This window comes from Hydra vulgaris, chromosome 07, assembly GCF_038396675.1.
Source record: "Hydra vulgaris chromosome 07, alternate assembly HydraT2T_AEP".
In the NCBI taxonomy this organism is placed as follows: domain Eukaryota; kingdom Metazoa; phylum Cnidaria; class Hydrozoa; order Anthoathecata; family Hydridae; genus Hydra; species Hydra vulgaris.
The window spans coordinates 17086423-17112355 of record NC_088926.1 but is presented as its reverse complement, the minus strand read 5'-3'; the positions used below and the strand labels follow the sequence as shown (position 1 = coordinate 17112355).

At 27.4% G+C, this 25933-nt stretch overlaps 1 protein-coding gene across 3 annotated transcripts in view; it reads right to left on the bottom strand.

Annotated features, from left to right (window-relative positions):
- LOC101238289 (adhesion G protein-coupled receptor E3) overlaps positions 1–25933 on the bottom strand; it is a 70093-nt gene that overhangs the window by 27962 nt on the left and 16198 nt on the right. The window contains exons 1-7 of one of the 3 annotated variants that reach the window (XM_065801219.1): positions 19976–20135; positions 16469–16798; positions 13089–13454; positions 11326–11364; positions 8821–8916; positions 8595–8710; positions 7915–8089 (exon numbers count right to left, since the gene is read on the bottom strand). In XM_065801219.1, coding sequence (XP_065657291.1) covers positions 7915–8089; positions 8595–8710; positions 8821–8916; positions 11326–11364; positions 13089–13454; positions 16469–16798; positions 19976–20006 — 1153 coding nt within the window. In that variant the 5' untranslated portion in view covers positions 20007–20135. Of the gene's footprint in view, positions 1–7914; positions 8090–8594; positions 8711–8820; positions 8917–11325; positions 11365–13088; positions 13455–16468; positions 16799–19453; positions 19627–19975; positions 20136–25933 lie in introns of those variants that run through there. The other 2 variants (XM_065801220.1, XM_065801218.1) reach the window with 2 other exon arrangements.

The window sequence follows — 25933 nt, the reverse complement described above, 5'->3', positions numbered from 1 at the left end:
TGATATCCTTTTCAATCTCAAGTTCCTTCTCCAAGCAATCAGAGAATGTTGGCTTCTTATCAAGACAGGAATAAATAGTAGTATCATCAGCAAAAAATGCCACCTTGAGATGTGAGAATTTCAGAGAGATCGTTAATGTAAATTAAAAAAAGTATAGGGCCATGAATAGAACCTTGAGGAACCCCTAAAGTTACAGGAAATGAAGAAGAGTGCTGTCCATCAAGGACAACTTTTATACTACGATTGGTAACGAATGATTCAATAATCTTAAAGATGGTACCTGACACACTGCACAGTGGGCCAGGTGGTGGACAAAACCTAAAAAATAAATATTTATTACATTCAAAACCATATATTAAAACATATTTGCAATACTCTAATTTAAAGTTTTGAAAATTGTTTTGAGTATGATAGTATTTTTAAAGCCACAAAAATTAGTTGCGGTTTCATGTATAATGAAAAACTTTTTTTTTTTAAAAAGCGTGAAATTTTTTTTTTTTCACATAGCTATAATAAACAATAACTTTTAAAATTTTATAAGCTTACGGAATTAGTTTATATATTTAAAATATTTAACAGTAAAGCACTTCGAAAAAAAATCTAAAGTAAAGATCAGTCTTTATAATACACTTATAATCTGGATTTAAAATAACGAGGTGAATTTTTAACATTTATTACTTTTAATTTGTACAAAAAGTGTCATATAATTTAGGGAACCTACGAAAACCTATATTAAATACTTGAACTAGTAAATGTAATATTTATACAGCCAATTTGAACTAACTACACTGTCCCTAACTTCCCATTTTGGGTTTCTTTAACATTTTAAAACAATGACTTGTAACTTATGTTATTTGCTTGAAATCAACTTTTATTTCTTGTAAACAAAAATACATGTTATTTTGTTTGTTATTTAATTCAATACAAATTGCACTGTTTACTTAACAATTTTTTTGGTTTTTTTGTTTAGTAATAAAATAAAAATTAGTGACATTTACGGACTTTTACAACAAAATAAACAAAATAAAGTTCCTAATGATATACCATTCTTTTCATTGATATTAACTGTTCTAGTTTCTGCAGATATTAAACTAGAGGATTCTGAGCGAAAAGCTTTATAAAATTATAATGTAAAAATAGCTGCAAACAATGATAATACTCATTTTGAGAGAAGTAATGAAAATTGGCTAGCTCAAGATTTTCAATACACCTACGGTATATTAAATGCTACATCATCAGTTGAAGTTGGGAAACCATATGGCTCTTTTGAAAAGCTTGTAACAGAACAAAAAGAATAAGCCTAAGAATGTTAGTAATATTTTATTTAGCCATAAATTACTTCATGCAGTAAAATTAAAACTAAGAAGTGAGTTTAAGTACGAAACTGGCACAAAAATTTCTGAAATTTGAAATAAAAACCCCTTAAACCTGCTTAGATATATTCACATGATGAAACTTTATCATTAACTATTAGTGGTGATATATCAAAATCAACATACCAGCTTCTAAGAAATGGTGCTGAAAAAGAAGACCGCCACATATCCTTTATATAATGGTATAAGATCTTCAAAAATAATATCGATAATAGAGTTATCGATATTATTATATAATATTTTCAAAGTATAATTTAGTGCGCATTTTTATTTTTAAAGTTTGTTGCACCAATTTTTATTTTAAGTTTATTCCACCAGAAGAGTTTGTCATTCAGTTCCACGATTTTAAGAAGTTATATGATTTGAAATTAAAAAAATTTAAATCCGCGTTTTTAAAGTTTTATAAAGTTTGTTAAATAATTTTGAGTATTGGCAACTATTTAACAAAAAATTTATAATAAAAGTAAATATATCTTATTAAAAAGTGATTCTTTGGACATATAAAGGGTTTTAGTAAAAAAAAAAAAGATTAAAATAATTTTGTCCACCATGTCTAATATCCGCCCCACTGTGCACTGTAAGAAAAGAGCTAATGAGAAAGACTAGCATGCCAAACTTTATCAAAGGTTTTAGAAATGTCGAGAGCAGTAGCCATAGCTCTCCACATCTATTTAATGCACGATAAAACCTATCAGTTATTACCATTAATAAATCAGCAGTAGAACTAAAAGATCAAAATCCATACTGATGATAAAAAAGTATGTTATTACATTTAAGATAAGTGTTTGTTAATCAAAGAATCAAAAACCTTACTTATGATGGGAAGAAGACTAATGGGACAGTAGTAAGACAAGTCAGATTGCTCTCCACAATTTTTGAAAATAGGGATAATAGATGCTACTTTCCAGCAAATTGGAAAACAAACTCTTATAAGCACTTGTTAAATAGTTTTAAAAGTATAGACAACAGCTCCGGAGAACACTTCTGCAAGACTATAATAGATATGTTTTCCGGACCACAAGCTTGACATCTGCATCTAAGTGATTTTCTGCTTAGAATTTAAGCAGGAAATCACTTAGATGCAGATGTCAAGCAATAAATTAACCTGTGTGTTGGCTATATTAGGTAGGATGTGATTAGTGGAATCAAGAAATGAGATTAGCAAACAATTCGGCTTTGTCTTTAGATGAGGTAACAAAATCTGAACCATGTAAAAGAGGTGGAATAACAGATTTGTCCTTATTATAGGCACTGTTAAAGATTTTCCAGAAGTCTCGGGAACCTAACTTTTGAGATAAAATAAAAGATTTTGTGACCTGAGAATAGTGGGCTTTGGCATTAGACAAAAGCTTTTTAAAATGGTTTCTTGCAATAGTAAACAGACCTCTATTTTTTGGAGAACTGTTTTAGCAATAGATATGGAAGTAATGGTTACAATTTGAAACTGCAGCAGCACAATTAAAAGAAAATCATGGATAAGAGTGAGTTTTGACTTTGATTTGTCGAGAGGGAATAAAAGATTTCATACCAGCCTGAATCCAAAAAGTTACATAAGAAGCACATTTGTCAGCAGGAAGACAAAAGATTCCTACCCAAGGGCTATCACGAAGTAAATCACGGAAAAAGTACCAGTCAGCTTTAAGGTAGTTGTAAGAGGTACAATGATAGGAGGATTCTGATGATGAAGAATGAGATAATAGTTTTAGAGAGATCAAACCATGATCAGAAGCACCTAAAGGTGAATGTGGAAAAACTGAGCACTGATCAGAAACAAGAAATAAGTCGAGTAAAGAAAGTAAATGATTCAGATTGTAAGTTGTGGACCTTAAAGCCTGCAGAGTAACTGACACTAGAGCCAAGCCATTCAGTGTGTTCAGCATTAAAGTCACCAATAACAATGATATTGGCTAAAGGATAAAGAGAAAGGGTTTGGTCAATTTGATCAGAAATAATATCTAAAAGAGTCCAGTCTTGAGATGGAGGAGAGCGATATAGAACAAAGATAATGGCGATAAACGAAATGGTGCTAAACGAAAGCATATAAAAAAATAGTATGTGGATTTAAACCTAGTTTCCTGACAAATGGGTGAATTTTTACGAATGTATATGCCTAGGCCAAGCATGTGACTATTGGAGTCCTTACGGATTAAAGGAAGATAACCATCAACACTAAGATCACAAGACGAAACACCTGAACTCAAATTAGTCTCACAAAGAGCAAGTTGGTCTAGTGAACTTTGCAAAAAATAAGACTCAACAGAAGAAAAGTTACTTTAAAGACCATGAATACTAGTGAGTAATAGATTTAGAGAACTTGGTGATGGCAATGGTTTTTTGTGCTTTATAGATTTTGGTACTTAAGTCATTTTTAAATTTGTTAAAGAACTTGACTCCAAGTACAGATAGTACTCTGTTTGCTATTGATTAAAAAAGGGGTGTAAAGCTGGTTAGTTTATTCTACAAATGTTAGTTGTTAGTGTATTCTACATTAATTGTTACATTAGTTTTTTGCTATGTGCTTTAAATATAAAACATTTTATTAACTGTACATTTTTTTGTTTAAAGAAAGTATTGAAGAATTTTTATCTGTTGTTTTAAATTTTAAAGAAAGATCAGCAACAATCATTAAATATGCTTCGCTGTCTTCTTTGTTTCTAAATGTTTTAATCAAGCTTAATAGCATGCTCTGTACTGTCTTTAACAACAAGACCATAATTTTTAAATCATATTTAACCTCCATATAAGTTCCAGTTTGATGATCTGATTTTCAGCCATTCTGGCACAATGTCACTTTTAACAAATCAAAAAAAAAAAAAAACTAAGTTGAGAAAATTGACTAAACTTACTTTTGAAGCTGGTATTGTTGTCTCATTGTATGGCATAGAAACCAAAACAAAATTCTTTCATGAAGAAAAAAAAACTAGAGTGAGCTTGAAATTATCACCAATGGTCTGTTGAGGATTGGGAAAAGTTATTTTTATTCACATTCTTATCCTTACTTATTTTACAATGTTTTATCAATTAAAAAAAGTATTATTTTAGGTTTGCTTCTAAGATAAATCAATCTTTCAAGTGATGATGGACAAAAGAGTTTTTGCCCATCAAATGAAAGGTTGCATCCTAACTGCATTGTGGAAACAGTCAAGCATCCACAATAATGATCTGGTTTGTTATTTGCAGGCAAGGAGCAGGACGTCTTTACAAAGTGGTTGGAATAATGAGACAGGACCAGTATATAGAAGTTTTAGAAAATCAGTTGATTCCCAGAAATGCCAGATTGGTCTAAAAAAATTCAAAATCTTATATTTATGCAAGATTGTGCAACTTGCCACACAGCAAAAAGAGTTATGGCTTATTTAAAACGGAAAAAAATTGATGTACTGCCATGGCCAGGCAATTGACCTGATCTCAATCCTATAAACAACATCCACAATGATAAATACAATTTTTTAAATATAATTATTTCTTTTATGTTTTTTTTTACGCTTTGTTTAATAACTTTGTATACAAAAAAAATCTGTCATCAAACTATCACCAAATTTGATTATCTGAATAAAAATTAAGTTTCCTTTGTTTTTAATTTTACCTGAATTTATTTAATTTATAAATAATGTTTATCTAACATAATTCAAACTTTTGTAACAAACTTTTTTTCATATTCTTAATTCAAAAAATTAAGTTCTTTTTTCTTTCTTTTTTTATGTATTATTTTTTTATTAAATTAATTTCTTTCTTTAATTTACCATTTAAAGACTAATTCAAAAATTAAAAAATGATAAAAAATTGCTCAGCTAAAATTACTTTAGGCGTACATAAAATAGCTTAACATGTATGTAAATTGAAAACTTTGTAATGCTTTAAAACAAGGACATTGCTGCTTTGTTTGTAGCGCAAGCTCATTAAAAAAGAGAAGCCTGGTGTGCTCCTCTTCATCAATGATATTTATAATAGTTGATTCTATATAAGCAAAATCAAATTCAGATACATATACATATATATATATATATATATATATATATATATATATATATATATATATATATATATATATATATATATATATATATATATATATATATATATATATATATATATATATATATATATATATATATATATATATATATATATATATATATATATATATATATATACAGAGTTTTAACAAGGCCAAAAGTAGCAAGGTCAAGGCCACACGTTACAAGACTAAGGACAAGAGTTTTTATGGTCAAGGCCAAGATTAGGAGTTTCAATGCCAAAGCCTGCGAAAACATTTTCAAAACCAAAGACTTAAATTTTTGCCTTACATTAAGGCCAAATATTAACAAAACTATAAGTAGCAAGTGCTGTGACAATAAAACCACATTTTGTAAAAATAGCAGAATTCAACGAAATCAATAAGAAAATATGTATTTTTTTTTAAGGCCAAGGCCAAAACAATCAAGGCCAAGGCCAAAATTTTAAAGGCCTATTGCGGTAGTGGTGTAGTGGTAAAGCGCTCGCTTCATAAGCAAGAGGTTCCGAGTTCGATCCTCACCACATCCCTGGTAGTACCGCGCTCAACTTGTTTCTCCGCGCAGCGGCCTTGTTTGTCAAGGTTCGTGTTTCGGAGTTATAGAGTTGAGAGAGGGTTATAACCACTATTAAGTAGCTTCCTCATCTGTAGTGGCTTTATCAGTCTTGAGGAGGTGAATAACAAAAAAACAAAAAACACAAAAAAAGACCAAGGCCCTGGCCTCAATTTTAACCTTAAGGCAAGGCCAAGGACTAACAACTCTTCATATATATGTAAATGTATATATATAATTAAAATTGAAAAAACAGAAAATTGCTCAATCACCCGTATCGAATTGGACAAGAAGAAATTAGTTCCAATGCTTGCACTTAGATATTTCACTTTTTTTGTATAACAGATTTTGATTTTCAGAGAATAGAATTTCATATTTTTTGTTTATGCATAGTTTGCAGGATTTTGTGGTAGGGTTGTAAGTATTGTTTAATTGATTTCCATTAAACAACTTTATTTAGATTTTTATCTTTTAATTTCCAAAACTCTTTTGATAATTCAGTTTCATTTTTTATTTAAGAATGTTAAATGATTTTATATGGATGATATTAGATGATCTAATTTTGAATAGTGTTTTACCTGATTTTTACAATATCAAAATAAAATTTATACACGTTAATCTTAAAAGTTGTATTTGTTAAATTTGAAGTCAAATAAATTGCAATGGCGGTTTTTTTTTAGTATTTAAAAACGTTTTTTTTCTCTCTCACTAAAACAACCATAAATCTTTATTAAATTTTGTTTATAATCTTTGTTAAAGATCACTTTAACAAAGATTATATACAAAGTTTATTTTTTACATTTTTTTTATGTAACAGAAAACAAAACTGTCCACAGACAGATAACCGCTATGATTTTATATAACAGTATATATACATATATATATATATATATATATATATATATATATATATATATATATATATATATATATATATATATATATATATATATATATATATATATGCGGTAGTGGTGTAGTGGTATAGCGCTCGCTTCATAAGCGAGAGGTTCCGAGTTCGATCCCCACCGCGTCCCTGGTAGTACCGCACTCAACTTGTTTCTCCGCGCAGCGGCCTTGTTCGTCGAGGTTCGTGTTTCGGAGTTATAGAGTTGAGAGAGGGTTATAACCACTATTGAGTAGCCTCCTCATCTGTAGTGGCCTTCTTGGCCTTGAGGAGGTGAATAACAAAATAAAAAAAAAAAAAAAATATATATATATATATATATATATATATATATATACACACACACATATACATACATACATACATATATATATATATATATATATATATATATATATATATATATATATATATATGTATATATATATATATATATATATATATATATATATATATATATATATATATATATGTATATATATATATATATATATAATATATATATATATATATATATATATATATATATATATATATATATATTTATATATATTATTCAAACTGAGACTAATCTAAACATTTTTTCAGATAACTTGTTTCTCCGCGCAATAACCTTGTTTGTCAAGGTTTGTGTTTTGGAGTTATAGAGTTGAGAGAGAGTTATAACCACAATTAAGTAGCCTTCTTGGCCTTGGCAAGGTAAATTTACAAAAAAAAAAAAAATTATGAAAAAAAAATTTTTTTTTACATTGTAATTTGTAACTTTCTCTACGTATATGAAAATATATTAAAACAAAAGTTGATCCTAATATATTTATTGCCATTACCTAAGAGAAATTAACAAAACCTTTAAACTTTTTTTTTTATTGTTCTATAAATATTTAAATAATCAACAAAATGAACAATTATTGATAATTTTTGCAGAAAAAGTGACAAATGCTAAATGTCAAGCAGCTATTTATATATACTATATATACAACTGCACTGTGAAAAGCAATTTTGAGTAGTACTAGTAGTCGAGGAATATATCTACAAAATTATAAAAGAAGTATACAAAAAATTTTACCTGTTAAAACAGTTCTTTTGTATAAAATACTTGCACTAGTTTGTTGATCAATCTTTTCAACTTCAAATTGATAAAACGAATTTGAAACTAACTTAAATGCTGTGTAGCTCAGTTTACTTGCAATTGTACTGTAACTTTTATGCAGTGTTGAATTTTCAATCATAAATATATTAACCTAAGCACAATACAAAAATGTTTGGTCACAGAAAACCTGTGTTTAAATAATTTTTAATCTGTAATTATACAGGTAGTAGAACGCAAGTTTTGATGATATACAGATAGTAGAATACAAAGTACAATGTTATAGAGGAAGTAGTAACCAATGTCCTGGTATAATCAATTATGTAATGATGTAACATAGTTAAACAAACCATTGTTTCCCAAATAAAACAATTATATTAATGCAAATGTATTTTATAAATTTATCAAATGTAAACTTTTCTTTCTTAAAACTAGTTCTTTTTCATATATTAGGCAATACTTTCTTTTATTCTTTCTCCTCCTTTATCCCTCTCCTCCCCACATCACCCTTAAAAGCAAAATTTTTTAATCCTACAACCTTGTTATATTTTTAAACAATAAAAACAACTTTATAACAACAGTAAAGTATTTTTATTATTTTATTATTTACATTACAAACTTTTATTTTAATATTAAAAAGTTGATACAACTTCTAATACCTTAAAATAATACAATTGCTTTTCCGTATTTTCACTTTTACTTTCATCCCAAATAACTGTTGCAGAAGTGCACGTAACAAATAAATCTATTTTATTTCCTGAGAATAATTCTCTATCTAAAATTATTTCAAATGTTTTATATAATTACAGATAACATTAATACAAATACAAATAAGATTTTTATAAATTAGAGGTGAAAGATAATATTTAATTTTCTTTGAACTACCTTTTAATTCTTGTAAGCAATTAGATTCAATATATCTTAGTGCATAAGAACCACTATAATCAATAGCAAAGTATATTTTTAAGGTATTGTAGGGTTCTAAAAAAAAACTTTATAAATTAGTTTATAATAAAAAACATTGATTACAAAATGCAATAATTATATATATAAATATATAAATATATATATATATATATATATATATATATATATATATATATATATATATATATACATATATATATATATATATACATAAATAATATCCTAATCATGATTTGCAACATATCATTGCTTTCCATGCAGCATAAAAAAAAGAGGAGCAAAAAAAAAAAAGAATCCTAAGTGGATATAAATGGGCACAATATTTATTTTGGCCCCAGCAAATATATCTCCTCGCTACGCCACTGAGCATATTTCTTTGTATGAGTAGAAGGTCAAATACGTTAAGGAAACCTTAACATATTGAAAATTAACCTTTGTTTAGAAATCTTAATTAAACTTACTTTTTCAAGTTCTTTAATTCAAATTGTTGACTTAACAGTTTAAAGCAAAAATCAACAGCTTCAAATTAAAAAGTTTCACTTCAAAATAATCATCAAATGCATCAGGTCGCTTAATAAAAAATTAAATATTCTCAACCTTTTGTTATAGCAATGAAAAATTAAAAAAGCTAAAGAAAACTTAAGATCTTTACTGAAAGTTTTCTCTAAAAAATGGGGGAAAAAAAAGGTTTTAAAAATGTTAAATAGCTTATAAAATTTCAAAACTCTTTTTTTTCCTTGAGCAACAGATTTCATTACAACATGGAAACATGACTCTTTTAATGTCTTAATTTCTGCCTTTATTTTTTTTTTTCTCTTACAGAATAACATTAAAAAAATCTGATACAATTGTACCAAATTATTGACCAAACCCTTATTCCTTTTTTTAACAACTTCTCATATGTAAAGCGCTAGCTTTAAAGAACTTTAAAGTTTTTCAAAAGTTAATTAATGTTGTAATATAAAAAAAGTGTCATAGTGTACTAATAAATACCTAAAATTTGTGATTGAGTAATAATTTCTATTTAAAAATAAATTTTATCTATGATTAGAGGATCCTTAAGTACAAATAATATCATTTAGTATTTTTTTTTACCATTTTTTTTTTTAATCCAATATACAAGTTAACTTTATCAAAATTTCTTTAAATATTAGAATTAGCAATATTTGCTCTACTTTTAAAAACTCTTATTTTAGTATATTTTATTTATTGTATTTGAACCTTTTGCTACTAAATTGACTTGCAATTTATTTATTTTGAATTTTGAGTTTTTTAGAAACAATTTTTCCATTTTAATGGAATTTAAATTAAATAAAAAATGTTTTTAGCACCATGCACATTTTCTTTTTAAATCCTTTTTAAATTTCTTTTTTTGATATCAATTTGAGTTAAGACTTGAGATAGTGTCTTGATAAAAAAACTCAACTTAGGCAGATGTTAACTGCATTCAGTTACTGCTTTGAAGAAGACCTTCTAGGCAAAGACTTTAGGGGTAAGCAGAATAATCCTGTTTACCAGCCTCAAACCCATTCTTCATCTATTAGGCTGGTGTAAATGTAAACCTGTGTTATGTTTTTTCCTGCCTCAGATGATGAATGCTGGATCTTCTTAACATTATTCATTGATTTTCACTTGTGCCTCCTTGATAGTGGCTATGCGATCTGTGACATGTTATCTCATAATGAGAGTACAGCTCTAAAACTCAGTTTAATGGTTCTGAGACCAGCTGGTAGTAAAGATTCCCAAACTCTGTGGTAGCTTTTAGAGTGACTGATTTCATCAACAGCTGTATAATATCAGAGCATTAACAGTGCAATGTCAGGGACAAACCCAGACCTATTTTAGTACTGCTGGAGCGGTATAGGCGCCCAAAAAAAAGTGCCCAAAAATATTTATTATTTGTTAGTTTTTTTTTGGTTTTTTAATAAAAATAGGAAAAAAGTTTCGGTTTCAAATGCAGTAGTAAATAACTAATTTTCTGTTTGTTTTACTGAGTTAATTTTTTTTTAGGACAATAAAATGAATTAAAAAAGTAATTATGTGCTGTAACTTGTTTAGTGTTTAAAAATCTCCTTTAATTACTAATAGAACGTTACACTTTTTAAAAAATGAATTAAAACTTACTATGAAACTCAATTTAAAGACAATCGAATGTATGAAAAATTTGTTTTTTCAAAAGATAGAATGTCTTCAAAATATTCATTTAGAGAAAGTTAACTTTAGCTCATTAGTAATTAAAATTGTTAATAAATTATTTGTAAATAAACAAAAGTAAAAATCTCAGTCATAAATACATAAAATAAATTGCAACTTAATTTTGATATTGTAAGCTTTATTTTTACATCCTTATTATAATTAACAGAATCAAAACTAAACTTAAAAAAATATTTGTTAAATTTATTTATAAACTTTTTAAAACTCTAAAGTCTATTACAGAAAAATACAAAAAATTTAAAAACATACCAACAACATTAACTTTAAAAACTTTGCAACTCGTTGTTTCTACAGTTAAAAGAAAATTAACAAAATTCTGACATAGAAAATAGACAACAATAAAATATTTAAACAAAGTATTCTTTATTATTAAAATACAAAATTTATCAATGTTTAAATTTTTCATTTAAGTTAGAATAAAAAAATTACACTCGTAAAAGCATAAAATAAGATACTTGTAAAAGAACAATACAGATTAACCATTTTGTAGACCTAGGGTAAAACATTTGATTGATCTGAAGCAAAGCATATTTTTATTTGTTTTGAGGTCAAAAAAAGAAACTAATAAACAAAAATGCAATTTGGAATAAAACACAGATGACAACTTTATCAAACTTATTTAAGTAATTCCAAATAGTGTTGTCACTACTGAAATTTCAGTATTTGGTATCAATACCTATCAAAATACTTGGTACCTAATTCGGTACCTAAATAAAGGAAAAATTATACTGACTACAAACCAAATTGTAAATGTGCACAGTGCACAACATCATAAATGTTTGGCAAAAACTTATTGTTTTGATTTTTGTATTTCTAGTCTGTTTTTCTAAAAACTTTTTGAATAAAGTATATAAAAATATATTCTAACACTCATTACGATTTATAGACTTGAGATTTTTTTAAAAATCTTTTTAAATTTTTTTAACTTATTTTTCTTTTGTTGTATGTAAATTGCGTTACTAAATTTTTGTTATCTACAAAAAAAAAGTATTACATAAAAATATTTTGGGAAATGACTTACCCCCTACCTATTAGAGAACCCTAAGAATTTCCAAAACATTCCTAATTGAGCTTTAAATGATGGTAATGGTGCAATTATAATAGATATGAATTTTTTTATTAAAAAATTTTAGTTTTAATTTTATAGCCAAAAAATAGTAAAGTTGAATTAACAAAAAAAGTCTTTGTAGTAGTTGCTGAAATTAATCATCTATAAGTCAGAATCATCAATTTATCTTTTGATATTATTTTTAGTTTTAAGAAAAAAAATGTCTAATTATCCCTACTGCGCTTTACTTCTGGAAAAAAATCTAAATGAAGAACAGGACTTATTAATAGCCTAATGTACTATTAAAATTGCTTGGTACTAATGTAAGTACCAATAATCTCAGTACTTTGAAAGACTTTTACCTTAAGTACTTTTTTAATAAAGTATCGAGTACCGTGACAACACTAATTCCAAATTGTCAATTATCAGTGTAAAAGGGTAGCACTAAAAAACTCTTAATGTCAGTCAACCAAATCACCCTGATGATGGCGACACAAGCAGCTGTCTATATTCTAAACTTGATTTAAAATTTTATTAGAATTAAGGGTTGTTTAATACAAAAATAAACAACACTTAATTCTACAAAATTCAAACAGATGCAGGTTTTAGGTTAAACGCTTCTGACAAGTTTAACACCAAAACTTTGCATCTATATGCACTGAATGAATGGGTGAAATTTATGTTTACAATAAATTTCATCCATTCTTAAGGTAAAGCAAGCATAAAATATACACTTTCCAAATTAAAAAATGTAAAATGTGTGAGAGCATAACAATTTTATGATAAACTTTTTTTGTGATTTGTTGAACACAACTTGTTGATGAGAGGTAGAGTTTATGCTCTTACCTGAAGTTTTAAATCCATCAAAAATGTTTTAAATTTAATAGTATGTACTTTTTATTGAACAGCAATTTTTATATAGAACAAAACTATATCAAGAAATTAAAAAGTTTTAAATCATCACCTGCTTCTTTTAAGTATATGGAATAATTTTCTCTATTATTTAGTATTTTTTCCCATATAAGGAAAATTTTTGTACTGATAAAAATACTTTGAGACTCTAAAGCAGTTCTTAATGGACCAATAATAAGATCGACATTTGTATATGAGCCATTAAAATCATAAACTTGTTTAAAAGTTTTGCTGTTAAGTTTTTTGTTATCCAAATAAGTAGCAAACTTATTACTGTTGTTAATGCCATCAAACTTTATAATAACATAATACCACTTTTGGAATTTAATTGATGTTGATTCAAATTTGATAATCCTCAAAAATCTTTTTAATCTTTCTTTTAATTCAATCTGAAATTCTGCATTAAAAACAGGTTGACCTGAAAAAAAATTATGTTCAAATAAAAAAAAATTTAATATGTAATAATGCAATAAATATACTTTTTTGCATATTTTGAATCAGACAAATTCCACAACATTTTATTTTCCAACATTTACAAAAGTTTTTCAAAGAAATTCAAATATTAAGTATATATTTTTAATTTGATACACAAATTTTAATGATTTATTAGAATCATTTTAATAATATTTTTAAAGGTTCATTAATTCTACCAAGAAACTTCTAAAAATTTAAATTAAAAAATTATAAATATTCTAAAATTTTCTAAGATTTTATTAATCCAATGCTCCATATACCCAATAAATTTATGGCTATGAGTTATTGTAGTTTAAATCAACAACAAAAAAAGATTTGACACAATACCATATCAGATTTTTATATAGATTTTTAGTGCATAAGCTTGCATTCATTAAAAATTTTATTATCTAACATTTCACAAAAATATGTATATTCCTTCTTTTTAGTTCTTCTTTTTTCAGCTTTACTTTTAAAGATATTTATTTAAGTAACATTACTCTGTAGTGTTTGTTTACAGTGAAGAAAATTTATAGCTGATTGTTTTTAGGTATATAAAATTCAAAAAACAATTCAACACCTCAAAAACCTACAAATATCTCCTTAAATTCACTGACATTAACTCAAAAACTTACCTTTATTTCCTTAAAAATCCACCTATATTAGCTCAAAAACCTACCAACACCTTCTTAAAAATCCACCTACATTAGCTCAAAAATCTACTTGCAACACAACTAAAAGAAAGCCTTAGTATAGGGTTAAAAAAAATTTTGACAAAATTTTACTTGAATACCTTTTTCACTGGGTTTTAAATCTTTAGAGGGGGTTATCTCAAAATAACTTTGTTTGTATATCTGAGTAATGGATAATAAAGTAAATGATAAACAAATAGCAAATGAATGAAAAAAAGGTTTTGCAAGAATAGCTTGAAAAACACAAAATAAATTTAACTTCACTGCTTTTAAAATTTAAAATAATTTGGATTTATTTAGATTAGATAGAATCAAATACTTTTACGTGATTTTCTCTAACCTTAATAAATCTGAGTTATTTTATGTATGTAATATGTAATATTTTATGTATGTATATTTTATGTATGTAATATGTTTTATGGATGTAATATAGGTGGTATATTCATGAATGTGTTGGCCTATGCTGATGATATGGTTCTAATTGCGCCTTCTTGGTTTTCTCTTCAGAAACTAATTAGCTTTACAAATAAGGAATCTTCCTTAATTAACATGTCCTTTAATACCAAGAAAACTGTATGTATGGTGTTTAATCCAACTCAAAAATCAAAAGTTATATCAAACTCCTTCCCAGAATTATGTGTGTCAGGATGTGAAATTGCTTTTGTTGAATCTTTCAAATACCTTGGTCATATAATTAAAAATGACCTAACCGATGATCTTGATATAATCAAAGAGGTGAAGGGCCTTTACACACGTACAAATATCTTAATTAGACGCTTTCATTTATGTTCCACCAGAGTGAAGGTTAAACTGTTTAAAGCATACTGCATTTGTTTATATGGTGTTCCTTTGTGGCAAAATTGTAATGATAAAACAATGGCACGCCTTCAGTATTGCTACAACAAATGTGCTAAAATGTTTTTCGGATACAACAAATATGATAGTATATCTTACATGCTTTTAGAGTTCAGATTACCATCTTTTCATACAATTATCTTAAACTATAGACATGCTTTTCGTAAACAGTTGATGGCTTGTACCTTGGTGAATCACTCTATTAATTCAGTTAATCAAAGTTTAAAATAATACTTTTCTTTTTTTAAAAAAAAAACAAAAATAAAACTATGGACCTGGCTCCTAATTTGTACATGCTTGTTGTCTGAAATATATTCTATTTATTTATTTTATTTATTTAAAATGTAAAAAGTAAAAGCAAACTTAAAGCAATAAAAAAAATTTATAAATTTAAAATAAAAATTATAAAAATTTATATTTATATAAGTCTTTTTTAAACTTGACATCTTATTCATGTGCCTGCTGTTTTTATTGTTAACATTTTTTTAAAACAATATTTTGAAATGATTACTTTTTTTCTGGGAACAATATAATTCCTTTTCCAAAATTTGCAAAAAAATCCTTTTGCTTGTACTAAATGCATTTATAGTTACAAATTGTTGATTCAAAGATTATTTTATTAAATTATCACTTATGCTAATTTCTACTAGTAATAACAATTTTAATTTTATTTTTTCAAGGAAAGCAAAAAGTCTTTTAAAAAATAAATTTTTAAAAAAAGTTTTTGTAAAAAAAATTTTTTTTTAATTCAATTCTTTTTTGCAAAAGGTTTGATTTTGAGTTGTTTTTAGCATTAGTTTTAGATTTTATATCATAAAAATTATTTAAATACAGATTTTTATCCCTATTTAAACATAATTAAAAAAAAACTATGCTTATTGTGTGAAGTAATGTACTTTTAAAGTAGATTTTGCTGAAAAAATAGGTGTAAAAAAAAGTAAAGAAATATTATTAATGAATTTCAAACTGTAAGAATAAACTGAATTTTAAATGGATTGTTATGTTAATGCGATTTATGTATACATATATGTTTTGTATTACACTATATATATACTTTATGTATTTTGTTATTTTGTTATAGGCTAGTATTATTATAGCTCTTTTGAGCCAACATAACTAATTTGGTTATTCTTTACAGTTTAGTTTGTTTTATTTCATTTATGATTTTCAGCAAAAATTTATAAAATCTGAAATAATCAAGCAAAAGCATAAAGTTGAGGTATCTGAAGCATGAGTTTAATAAAACCAGAATAAACCTCTCAATAGTACAGAACTTGCTTGTTCTACTCATGTGACAAGTTACTTAACAATTATAATTTTACTTAATATAATAATAAAATTGAGATAAAAAATTATAAAACTTAAAATTTGTAATGGTGCAAATTTTCCAACTCAAAATGTGTACACAAAAAAAAATTTAATAACAATCTACCATTGACCATTGTCACCCATACATTTATTGGTTGAAAAAAATCTCCTGAGAATGTAATCAAATTTAAGTTTCCATTATGAGGTTGCTCATTAACCAACTGAAACCAAAACTTAATAGTCAATCCATGAGCACACTTGTTTAAATTCACAAAGCATGACGAATTGAATTTATATGTACCAAAAATCATTAAGAGTGGCGATGAAAACCTAAGATGACTAACGTTATCATTGGCATACACAAACGGTAATCTATTATTGGTTCTGTTTTGTGTAAAAATATCTTGAACTGATAAATCTTTAAATGGCCAAAAGTAGGATACATTGGAATTGTCTAAAAAAGTAAAATTATTTTAAAAAGCAGAATAATTACAAAAAAGTAAAATAATGGTTTTCCTACACATTGCTTAGTTAATGTTGCTTAGTTATAGTTATAATTATTATTACATTTTTGTATTTTTTACAAGAATGTATAACACGTATGTGTATTATATACCTTGTATTATATACAAGAATGTATAACACATACATGTACACATGCATATTACCACATATTATTTTGTTTATCAAAAATTGCTTTGATTCATAAATTACTTTGTATAAAAAATGATTCACACTTATTATGACTACATGATCATTAAAAAAACAATCAAACTTTAGTTTTTTAACATATTTATTATTTTAATTTAGCATTTATAATCACTTCCAAATAAATTTTCTTGTATATTTAAAGTTTTTAACTATTTTGTCTTTAATATTATAAGGGGCTGCCAATTAATTATGTCATCAAAATAGGAGAAAGGGTATATTTAAAATATTTTTACAATTGTTGACAAGGAAGATGGGAAAGTCAAGAAAAATTTGTGTCAACAATGTTACTTTTTTTAAATATATTTAATTACTTAAAAAAAGCAAAAAGGAACTTTTTGTTTTAATTTTATTTTGGGGGAGGGCGGTAATCAATATCGACATAATATTATAGGGGGCCTCTTGAAGTTTGAAAAGTTGTTGACAATTATAATAATTGGCAATTTTTATTATAAAAATTATAATAAAAATTGCCATAACACTGTTATTGACATAAATAATAGTTTAGAATAGAATAGAATAGAAAAGATGCTGTACACACTTGAGGTTTGTTGAGTCTTAATTATGTAGAATTAAGATTATGACAGCTGATTACAAAAAATAGTGCCCAGAAACCAAAATATTTATTGTTGCTGTTTTTAAAAAGGTTTAAGTCAGCTTCATCTATTATCCATTGAGGAAGAGAAATCCAATCATTTGTAACTCTGTGAAGAAATGGTGATGAATTCTCGAATTTGTAAATAGTCTGCGTATTCTACAATTGTTACTTCTACTTGATTGTTCCAGCTCAAAATTTAATGGAGGGTGGTAAAATTAACAATATCTTTCCCTTTTGAGATCTTATACATTTGAATCAGATCACCTCTTCTTCTTCTATCATGCAAAGTTGGCAATTCAAATATCTTTATTCTTTCTTCATACAATTTTCCCCGTTAAAGATTTGATTCTAGTAGCCCTGTGTTGCACAAATTAACAAGATTACCAATGTCCTTCTTCCAAAATGGACTCCAAACTGTTGCTAAATTTTCCAAATGAGGACATACTAACAATTTGTATAGTAACTTTAATGAAAATTCATTTATATACCTAAAAGATTTTTTGACCATGCCTAATTTTCTGTTTGCTTTGCCTATAGCTGAATTAATATGATATTTCCACACTAGATTATTTGAAATAAAAATCCCAAGATCTTTTTCTATTGTTGTTTCTGTTAAAACAGAGTTGTTCAATTTTTATTCATACAAGGATTCTTTTTACCAATATACATGAATTTACATTTTGATTCATTAAATTTAATTAACTAATCTTCAGACCATTTTACTAACATGTTAATGTCCTTTTGTAATAATTTATTATCATAACAATGATTGATTGAAATAACTTTTGTATTGTCTGCATATAATTTAGTGTCTTTAAAAATTCCTCTACATAAGTCGTTAATGAAGATTACAAACAAGAAGTCCTCATTAATGAAGATTACAAATAAGAGGTCCTCATTAATGAAGATTACAAATAAGAAGTCCTCATTAATGATGATTACAAATAAGAGGTCCTCATTAATGAAGATTACAAATAAGAGGTCTTCATTAATGATGATTACAAATAAGAGGTCCTCATTAATGAAGATTACAAATAAGAAGTCCTCATTAATGATGATTACAAATAAGAGGTCCTCATTAATGAAGATTACAAATAAGAGGTCCTCATTAATGAAGATTACAAAAGATCCTCTCAAGTTAAGATGTTAAAAATAAAAGTTAAGATGTTAAAAGTAAAATTGTTTTATTTTTATTTTTGGGTAAAGGTTTTTAAAAATCAAATTGGATCACTAAATAAAATATTTTTTTACCCAGTACTTTTTTATCAAATTGTTTTTTATTAGAAATGCTTTTAAATAAATCAAGATGTTTATTTATTGTGTATGTAATTATTTTAAACTCAGTGTAGTTTAGTGAATTTAATTGTCTATAATTAATTCATAGCCAACATAGAAGGCTTTATTCTTCATATAATATGTGAACTAAAATATAAAAACAGATTAGTTTTAGTATACACATAATAAAACTCAACAAGGTTAATAATAATAAGAATTAGCACACTCAGGTAACATTATTTTATAATTTAATAACAAATAAAGTTTTACAAACACATAGAGACAATGTAATTTCAATAATAGTCAATAATTGACTGTTATTGTAATTAAGGTATTTAATCTTCTTTTACTAAAGTTACTACAGATAATCACATTTTCTATAACTTTTATTTTTTTTATGTTAAATAATGGTGTTCAAGTAAAGCATTATACAATTTATAATTAAATTATATTTATTTTTATTTATCCTCAATAACACTTAAACAGTATTTACATAATAATTTACACAAATTGTATTTTTATTAGTACCAATTCTTTGTTTTCTGTCTCTTTAAACAAATTTTAATTTAATTCAGTGGTAGTCAACTTGGTCCTTGCCACCCAATGGTAGCTAGAAACTTTTTGGTGGATGGTAGGAATTTTTTTCTGGTATTAAAAGTTACTTCCTGTTTTTAATGTTTACAATTAAAAAAAAAAAAAAACATTAAAAATGGTTGATCCAATATAATTGCATTAGTAACAAGAACAACAATATATAAATGAAAAACACATGATCATTTTAAAAAGATAATAAGAGAAAACTTTACAAAATGTAATGAAGCCAAGTAGATGTCTACAAAACATGCAAAAGGTAAGGACAAGCTGATTGAATATTTACCTAATTTTACAAAAGAATTTTGAAAAAAATTCTTAAGTTGATCAATTGTTGCATCATTTAAAAAACAAAAACCAACAGATTACTTGCCTCTTATCGCATATTGCAATTAATTGCAAAATAAAAGTTAAAAAACAGTGGTTAAAGTTATAACATTGGAGAAAAATTAATAATACCTTCAATAAGTGAACCTATTACCACAGCCATATAATAAAATATAACTCAAGCTTTAAAAACATTAACTTAATTTCCATGTTAACTGTAATGTTGCTTAATGGCAATTAAGCAACACTACAGTAAACATAGAAATTAAACTAATTAATGTTTTCCAACAATGTTCATTTTCCGTGCAATACGTATTATAGGTTTATGTTAGGTAAATACGTATTAATGATTACATTTGTTTATGTTATTTTGATGAAAATAATATATTTTGATTTGCATAAAATCTTATTACGATACAACTGATTTATCCATATTTATTGTGAAATCATAATTTACAAAAAATAGAGTAAAAAAGCAGGTCAAACCGATCGTACTATTTTTTCGATCACTGATCGAAAAATTTAAATAAAACCGGAACTGATAGGAATATTTAAAAAATAAAACACCAGAAGAAAGAGAATCATCTCCTCTATTTAAATGTGTCAAAATAAAATCCAAGTCATTTTTTAGTCATTTTATTTTTATAAAAGTTTAAAAGAGAGTTGTAAAAATTTGCTTTTTTTTTTTATTTGCTATCGTAATAATTTGGGAACCATAATTTGTTTAAAAATAATTTTACCTCTATCTAGTAGAAAATTTAATTTTAATACCGATTACATAATTTTTTTTCATTTTATAGTTAAAAATTAGACAAAAAAGAAAAGTTAATATTAAATTTTTTCTGGTAAAACCGATCATTCACATATTTACTTTAGATTCCTTTATTAAGTAGTATGTAAGTTTTTAAATTAGGTACCTTGATGAATTAAATTATTGGATTTTCTCATGTGTTAGTTCTGGGTTCTTCCTATATTAAGTTATTTTACAAAAATGACTCAATGATATTTATTAATTATTCACTTTCAAGATGACAACAAGTAAAAAGTCATAAATGAAGAAGATATAGAAGCTGTGTTAAATGATATAAAAGAAAAAAATACTTCAATCAGAAAAGCTGCACTCAAATATGGCATTCCATTCTCAACTCTAATAGGTTGCAAGAACAACAACAATGCTAGCTTCAAGGGATCAGGATCAACAACCGTACTCTCACAGCAAACAGAATCAATTATGGTACATGCGTTAAGTTCCTATGTGATTGGGGTTATGGTTTGACACGAAATGATGTTATGGACTTTGTATGCGGTTAATTTCTTTGTACAAATCAATCAGGCCTATTTAAAAACGGCAGGCCTGGCAAAAATTGATTTTTTGCATTTATAAACCGATAGTCTAAAGAAATTTCCACAAGAAAAACTCACTTTAGCATCTGCCGTTTCTTGCACGCAAGAAATAATTGATAATTATTTTGAAGTTGTCACTAAACAATACCAACTGTCTGGGATAACTTCCGGTTGTCACATTTGGAATTGCGATGAAACAGGTTTCTGTGGTGATCAAGGCAAAGCAACTGTAGCATGTCGAAAAGGTGCAAAGCGTGTTTTGAAACTCACTGGTAACAATGAAAAAATCCATTATACAGTGAACAATTGCTGTAATGCTGATGGATACTTTACACCACCATTCCTGGTATACAAAGCAAAACGAAACTTTAGAGTTGAGTGGGCTTTAGGTGGTCCGACTGGCACCAAATATTCAATTTCTAAATCTGGTTGGATGGAGCATGATACATTTATTGAATGGTTGAAGGAAGTGGGTATACCAGAATGTCAAGCTATTAGTGGTACTCATATTTTATATCTTGATGGACATACTGTTGTGATTCCTAGTGTATATAATTATTGTTTTTGAACTATTTGTGTATATTTTTTTGAACTATTTATGTATATATTTAAACTCTTATATCTTTAGTACATTATTGTTGAATTTTATCAAGAGGTTTATGTTTTTATTGGTTCATCACAATTTATTCAACGTAAATAATATATATATATATATATATATATATATGTATATATAAAATGTCAAAGATCTTAAAACCAACGAGGCTTGATCTTGACCATAATGCACCAACTGCTTCGAAAGAATGGAAGCATTGGAAAAGAACATTTGAGAACTTCATAGAGGATTGTGGAGAAGATGCTCCAGATAAATTTTGCTCTATGATTAATTTTGTATCATCAAATATTTATGATTACATTGAAGAGTGTGATTCCTATGAGAGCATCATTGAAAAACTGAAAAACTTATATATAAAAACCCCTAATGAAGTTTTTGCAAGCCATCAATTACTTATAAGACATCAAACATCAGGTGAATCTCTTGAAGACTTTCTTCAGGAACTACGCAAACTTAGCAAAAACTGTAACTATAAAGATGTTTCAGCTGAACAATATCGAGAGGAACAAATAAGAGATGCTTTTATTTCTGGAATAACTTCAAATTACATTCACCAACGCCTCCTTGAAAATTCAACATTGAATTTACAATCAGCATTCAACCAAGCTCGCTCTCTTGACATTGCTCAGAGGAACTCTGAGTCTTATATACAGAAACCCCTCTCATCATCAACCAGTCCAAATATTGTTGCTACTATAAAGTTACCAGAAGAATCTTCAGCAGCACTCAATGCAATGCATCCACAAACAAATTGTGAATGCATTGCATTGAATGCAACCTCACAACCAACTTAATCGAACCTCTGCTCGGAAAAATTGTCCGGCTCAAAATGTTACATGTTTTAAATGTGGAAAAAAAGGACATTTCTCCAAAGTTTGTCTTGGCTGGCCAATCAAAAAGATCCACAGTGTTACAGCTGCAGTGCATAAACCAAGTTTGTGTACTGTTTCAAGTGGTTGTCCTGAGAGCCTTTTTCTGTTGTTGTCAAAGTTAATGGTGAATCATTAACAGCACTAATTGGTTCTTGTAGTTCAGATAATTTTATAAGCAAAAAAATTATTGATACTTTGAAAATAAAAACGTTACCCAGTAAAAGAAGAATTTATATGGCCCTCACAACAATGGAGTCTGAATTAGTGGGTTGTTGTTCAGTTAACCTCGAACTAAATGGTTTACTGTATAATAATGTTCGATTTGGTATCTTGGAAAATCTTTGTAGCGATATCATACTTGGCTATGACTTCCAAAAGCAACACAAAAATCTTATTTTTCCATTTGGTGGAGAAAAAGAAGACTTAATAGTCACAAGGAAAAATAAATGTGCACTGCAAAAGGCTAAAATAAAAATACCTTCCTTGTTTACAAGTATTTCAGATAAAACGCAGCCAATAGCTACTAAATCAAGAAGATTTAATAAAGATGACCAAAATTTTATTGAAAGTAAAATATCACAGCTATTATCAGATGGTATAATTGAGCCATGTTTCTCACCATGGAGAGCCCAAGTAGTGGTTGTAAAGGATCTTACTAAATCAAAAAAAAAGAGACTCTGCTTTGATTACTCTCAAACAGTTAACCTTTACACTGAATTAGATGCATATCCTCTTCCTAGAATAGATGGTATAATAAATGAACTTGCAAAATACAAGGTATTTTCTACCTTCGACTTAAAAAGTGCTTACCATCAAATTCCTATAAAAAATTCAGATAAAAAGTATACAGCATTTGAGGCAAATGGAAAATTGTTCCAATTTTGCAGGATTCCATTTGGAAATACTAATGGCGTGTCTATGTTCCAAAGATCTATGGACAAAATTGTTGAAGAAGAAAAGTTACATGACACTTTTCCATACCTTGACAATATAACCATTGGTGGCTATGATCAGGTACATCATGATGAAAATTGTCTACAGTTTCAGAGCGTCTCACAGCGTTGGGGCTTAACATTAAATGAATCAAAATCTGTCATTTCAGTTCCTTCGATAAATATTCTTGGTTATTGCATTAGTCATAACAATATAAAACCAGATACTGAACATTTACGTCCTTTAGATTTACTACCTCCTCCTTCTGATGGTTTATCACTTCGTTGAACTTTGGGTATGTTTTCTTTTTACTCAAAATGGATCCCTTCTTTTGCTAATAAAGTTCGCCCTTTAATTAATGTTAAATCCTTCCCAATCGATAGTGAAGCATTTGAAGCATTTCAATTACTTAAAAGGGAACTTCACTCTGCCACTTTGAGTTCTATTGATGAGAGCTTACCTTTTGTTGTTGAATGTGATGCATCCGATGTAGCTGTATCAGCTACCTTGAATCAAAATGGTCGCCCAGTTGCTTTTATGTCTCGGACATTAAACAAAAGTGAAATTAATTATCCAGCAGTAAAAAAAGAAGCAGTAGCTAATATTAAAGCTGTTTGAAAATGGCGACATTTATTGTTACGAAATCAATTCCAGTTAATCACTGATCAGCGCTCTGTAGCTTTTATGTTTGATAACCAAAAGAAAACAAAGATAAAAAATAGTAAGATTCAGTGCTGGAGGATGGAGTTAGCAGAGTTTAGCTATACCATACTGTATTGTCCTGGAAGTGATAACTTATTTTGTGGCACAAAAGGCACTTACGCATGCCTTTTGTGCCACAACTCAACCTCAAACAAACCTAAGCGATATACATAACTGTTTATGTCATCCAGGAGTCACTCGTATGCTTCACTTTGTTAAATCTAAGAACTTACCTTTTTCCACGGAAGAGGTCAAGAAAGTTTGTTCTAACTGCCATATTTGTTCAGAATTAAAACCAAAGTTTTATCGATCTGTGAATGTCAGTGAGTTAATCAAATCCATACGTCCAATGGATCGTCTAAGTATAGATTTTAAAGGACCATTGCGATCTAATTCTAGAAATAAGTATTTATTTACAGTTATTGATGAATATTCTCGATATCCATTTGCTAACCCGTGTCCAGATATCAGTTCAACAACCGTTGTGAAATGTTTAGACCAAATATTCTCTTTTTGTGGTTTTCCAACTTACATTCATTCTGACAGAGACTCATCATTCATATCTAATGAACTAAAATCTTACCTGACTCAGAAAGGAATTGCAACAAGTAATTCTACTCCATATCATCCTATCAGTAATGAACAAGTTGAGAGATATAATGGTTTGATATGGAGAAATATTTGTTTGGCACTAAAAACCCACAACCTAGATGTTAGAAATTGGGAAGTTGTTCTATCCGATGCCCTTCACTCACTCCGTTTGTTATTATCAACTGCAACTAATTGTACACCCCATGAGAGATTATTCAGTTTCCCTCGATGTTCATCATGTGGAACTTCATTACCCTCATGGTTAACTCCTGGTCCCATTTTTCTTAGACGTTTCGTGCGAACAAACAAAAACGATTATCTTGTTGATAAAGTCAAATTAGTGGATGTAAACCCAACATATGCTAATATTCATTACCCGGATGGACGAGAATCAACTGTTTCACTTCAAGATCTTGCACCATATTCTGCGTCACAAGAAAAGTCTTAAAATATCAATGAGAATAGAATTATTGAATCTAATGATAATGTAACTGCGAAAGTATTTAATGTAAATAAAAGCCCATCACCGAAATCTCATGATAATGTAACTGCCCAAGTATTTAATGTAAATAAAAACCCATCACCAAAAATTACATCTGAAATAAGTGTTGAAGTAAATAAACCAATAAATGAGTCATCTAAAGACGTTTTGCGACGTTCTACAAGAACTTGCAAAGTTCCTGTAAAATTTGATGACTTTTTTCTAAACTGATGAAACTAGTCGTCTTTTCTATATAGATGGGAAGATTGTTGTGATTCCTAGTGTTCATATTATTGTTTTTGAACTATTTGTGTTATGTATATATTTAAACTCTTATATCTTTAGATTAGCACATTATTGTTGAATAAAGCCTTTATCAAGAGGTTTATGTTTTTATTGGGTTCATCACACATACGTCTCACGTCAGTTTAGCAGCTGTATTGCTATGTCGGGAAAACAATATAATTTTGATTTGTCTACCAGCCCACTCATCTCACATTCTTAAGCCACTGGACAGAGGTGTCTATTGCCATGTTAAGCAAGTGTGGAAG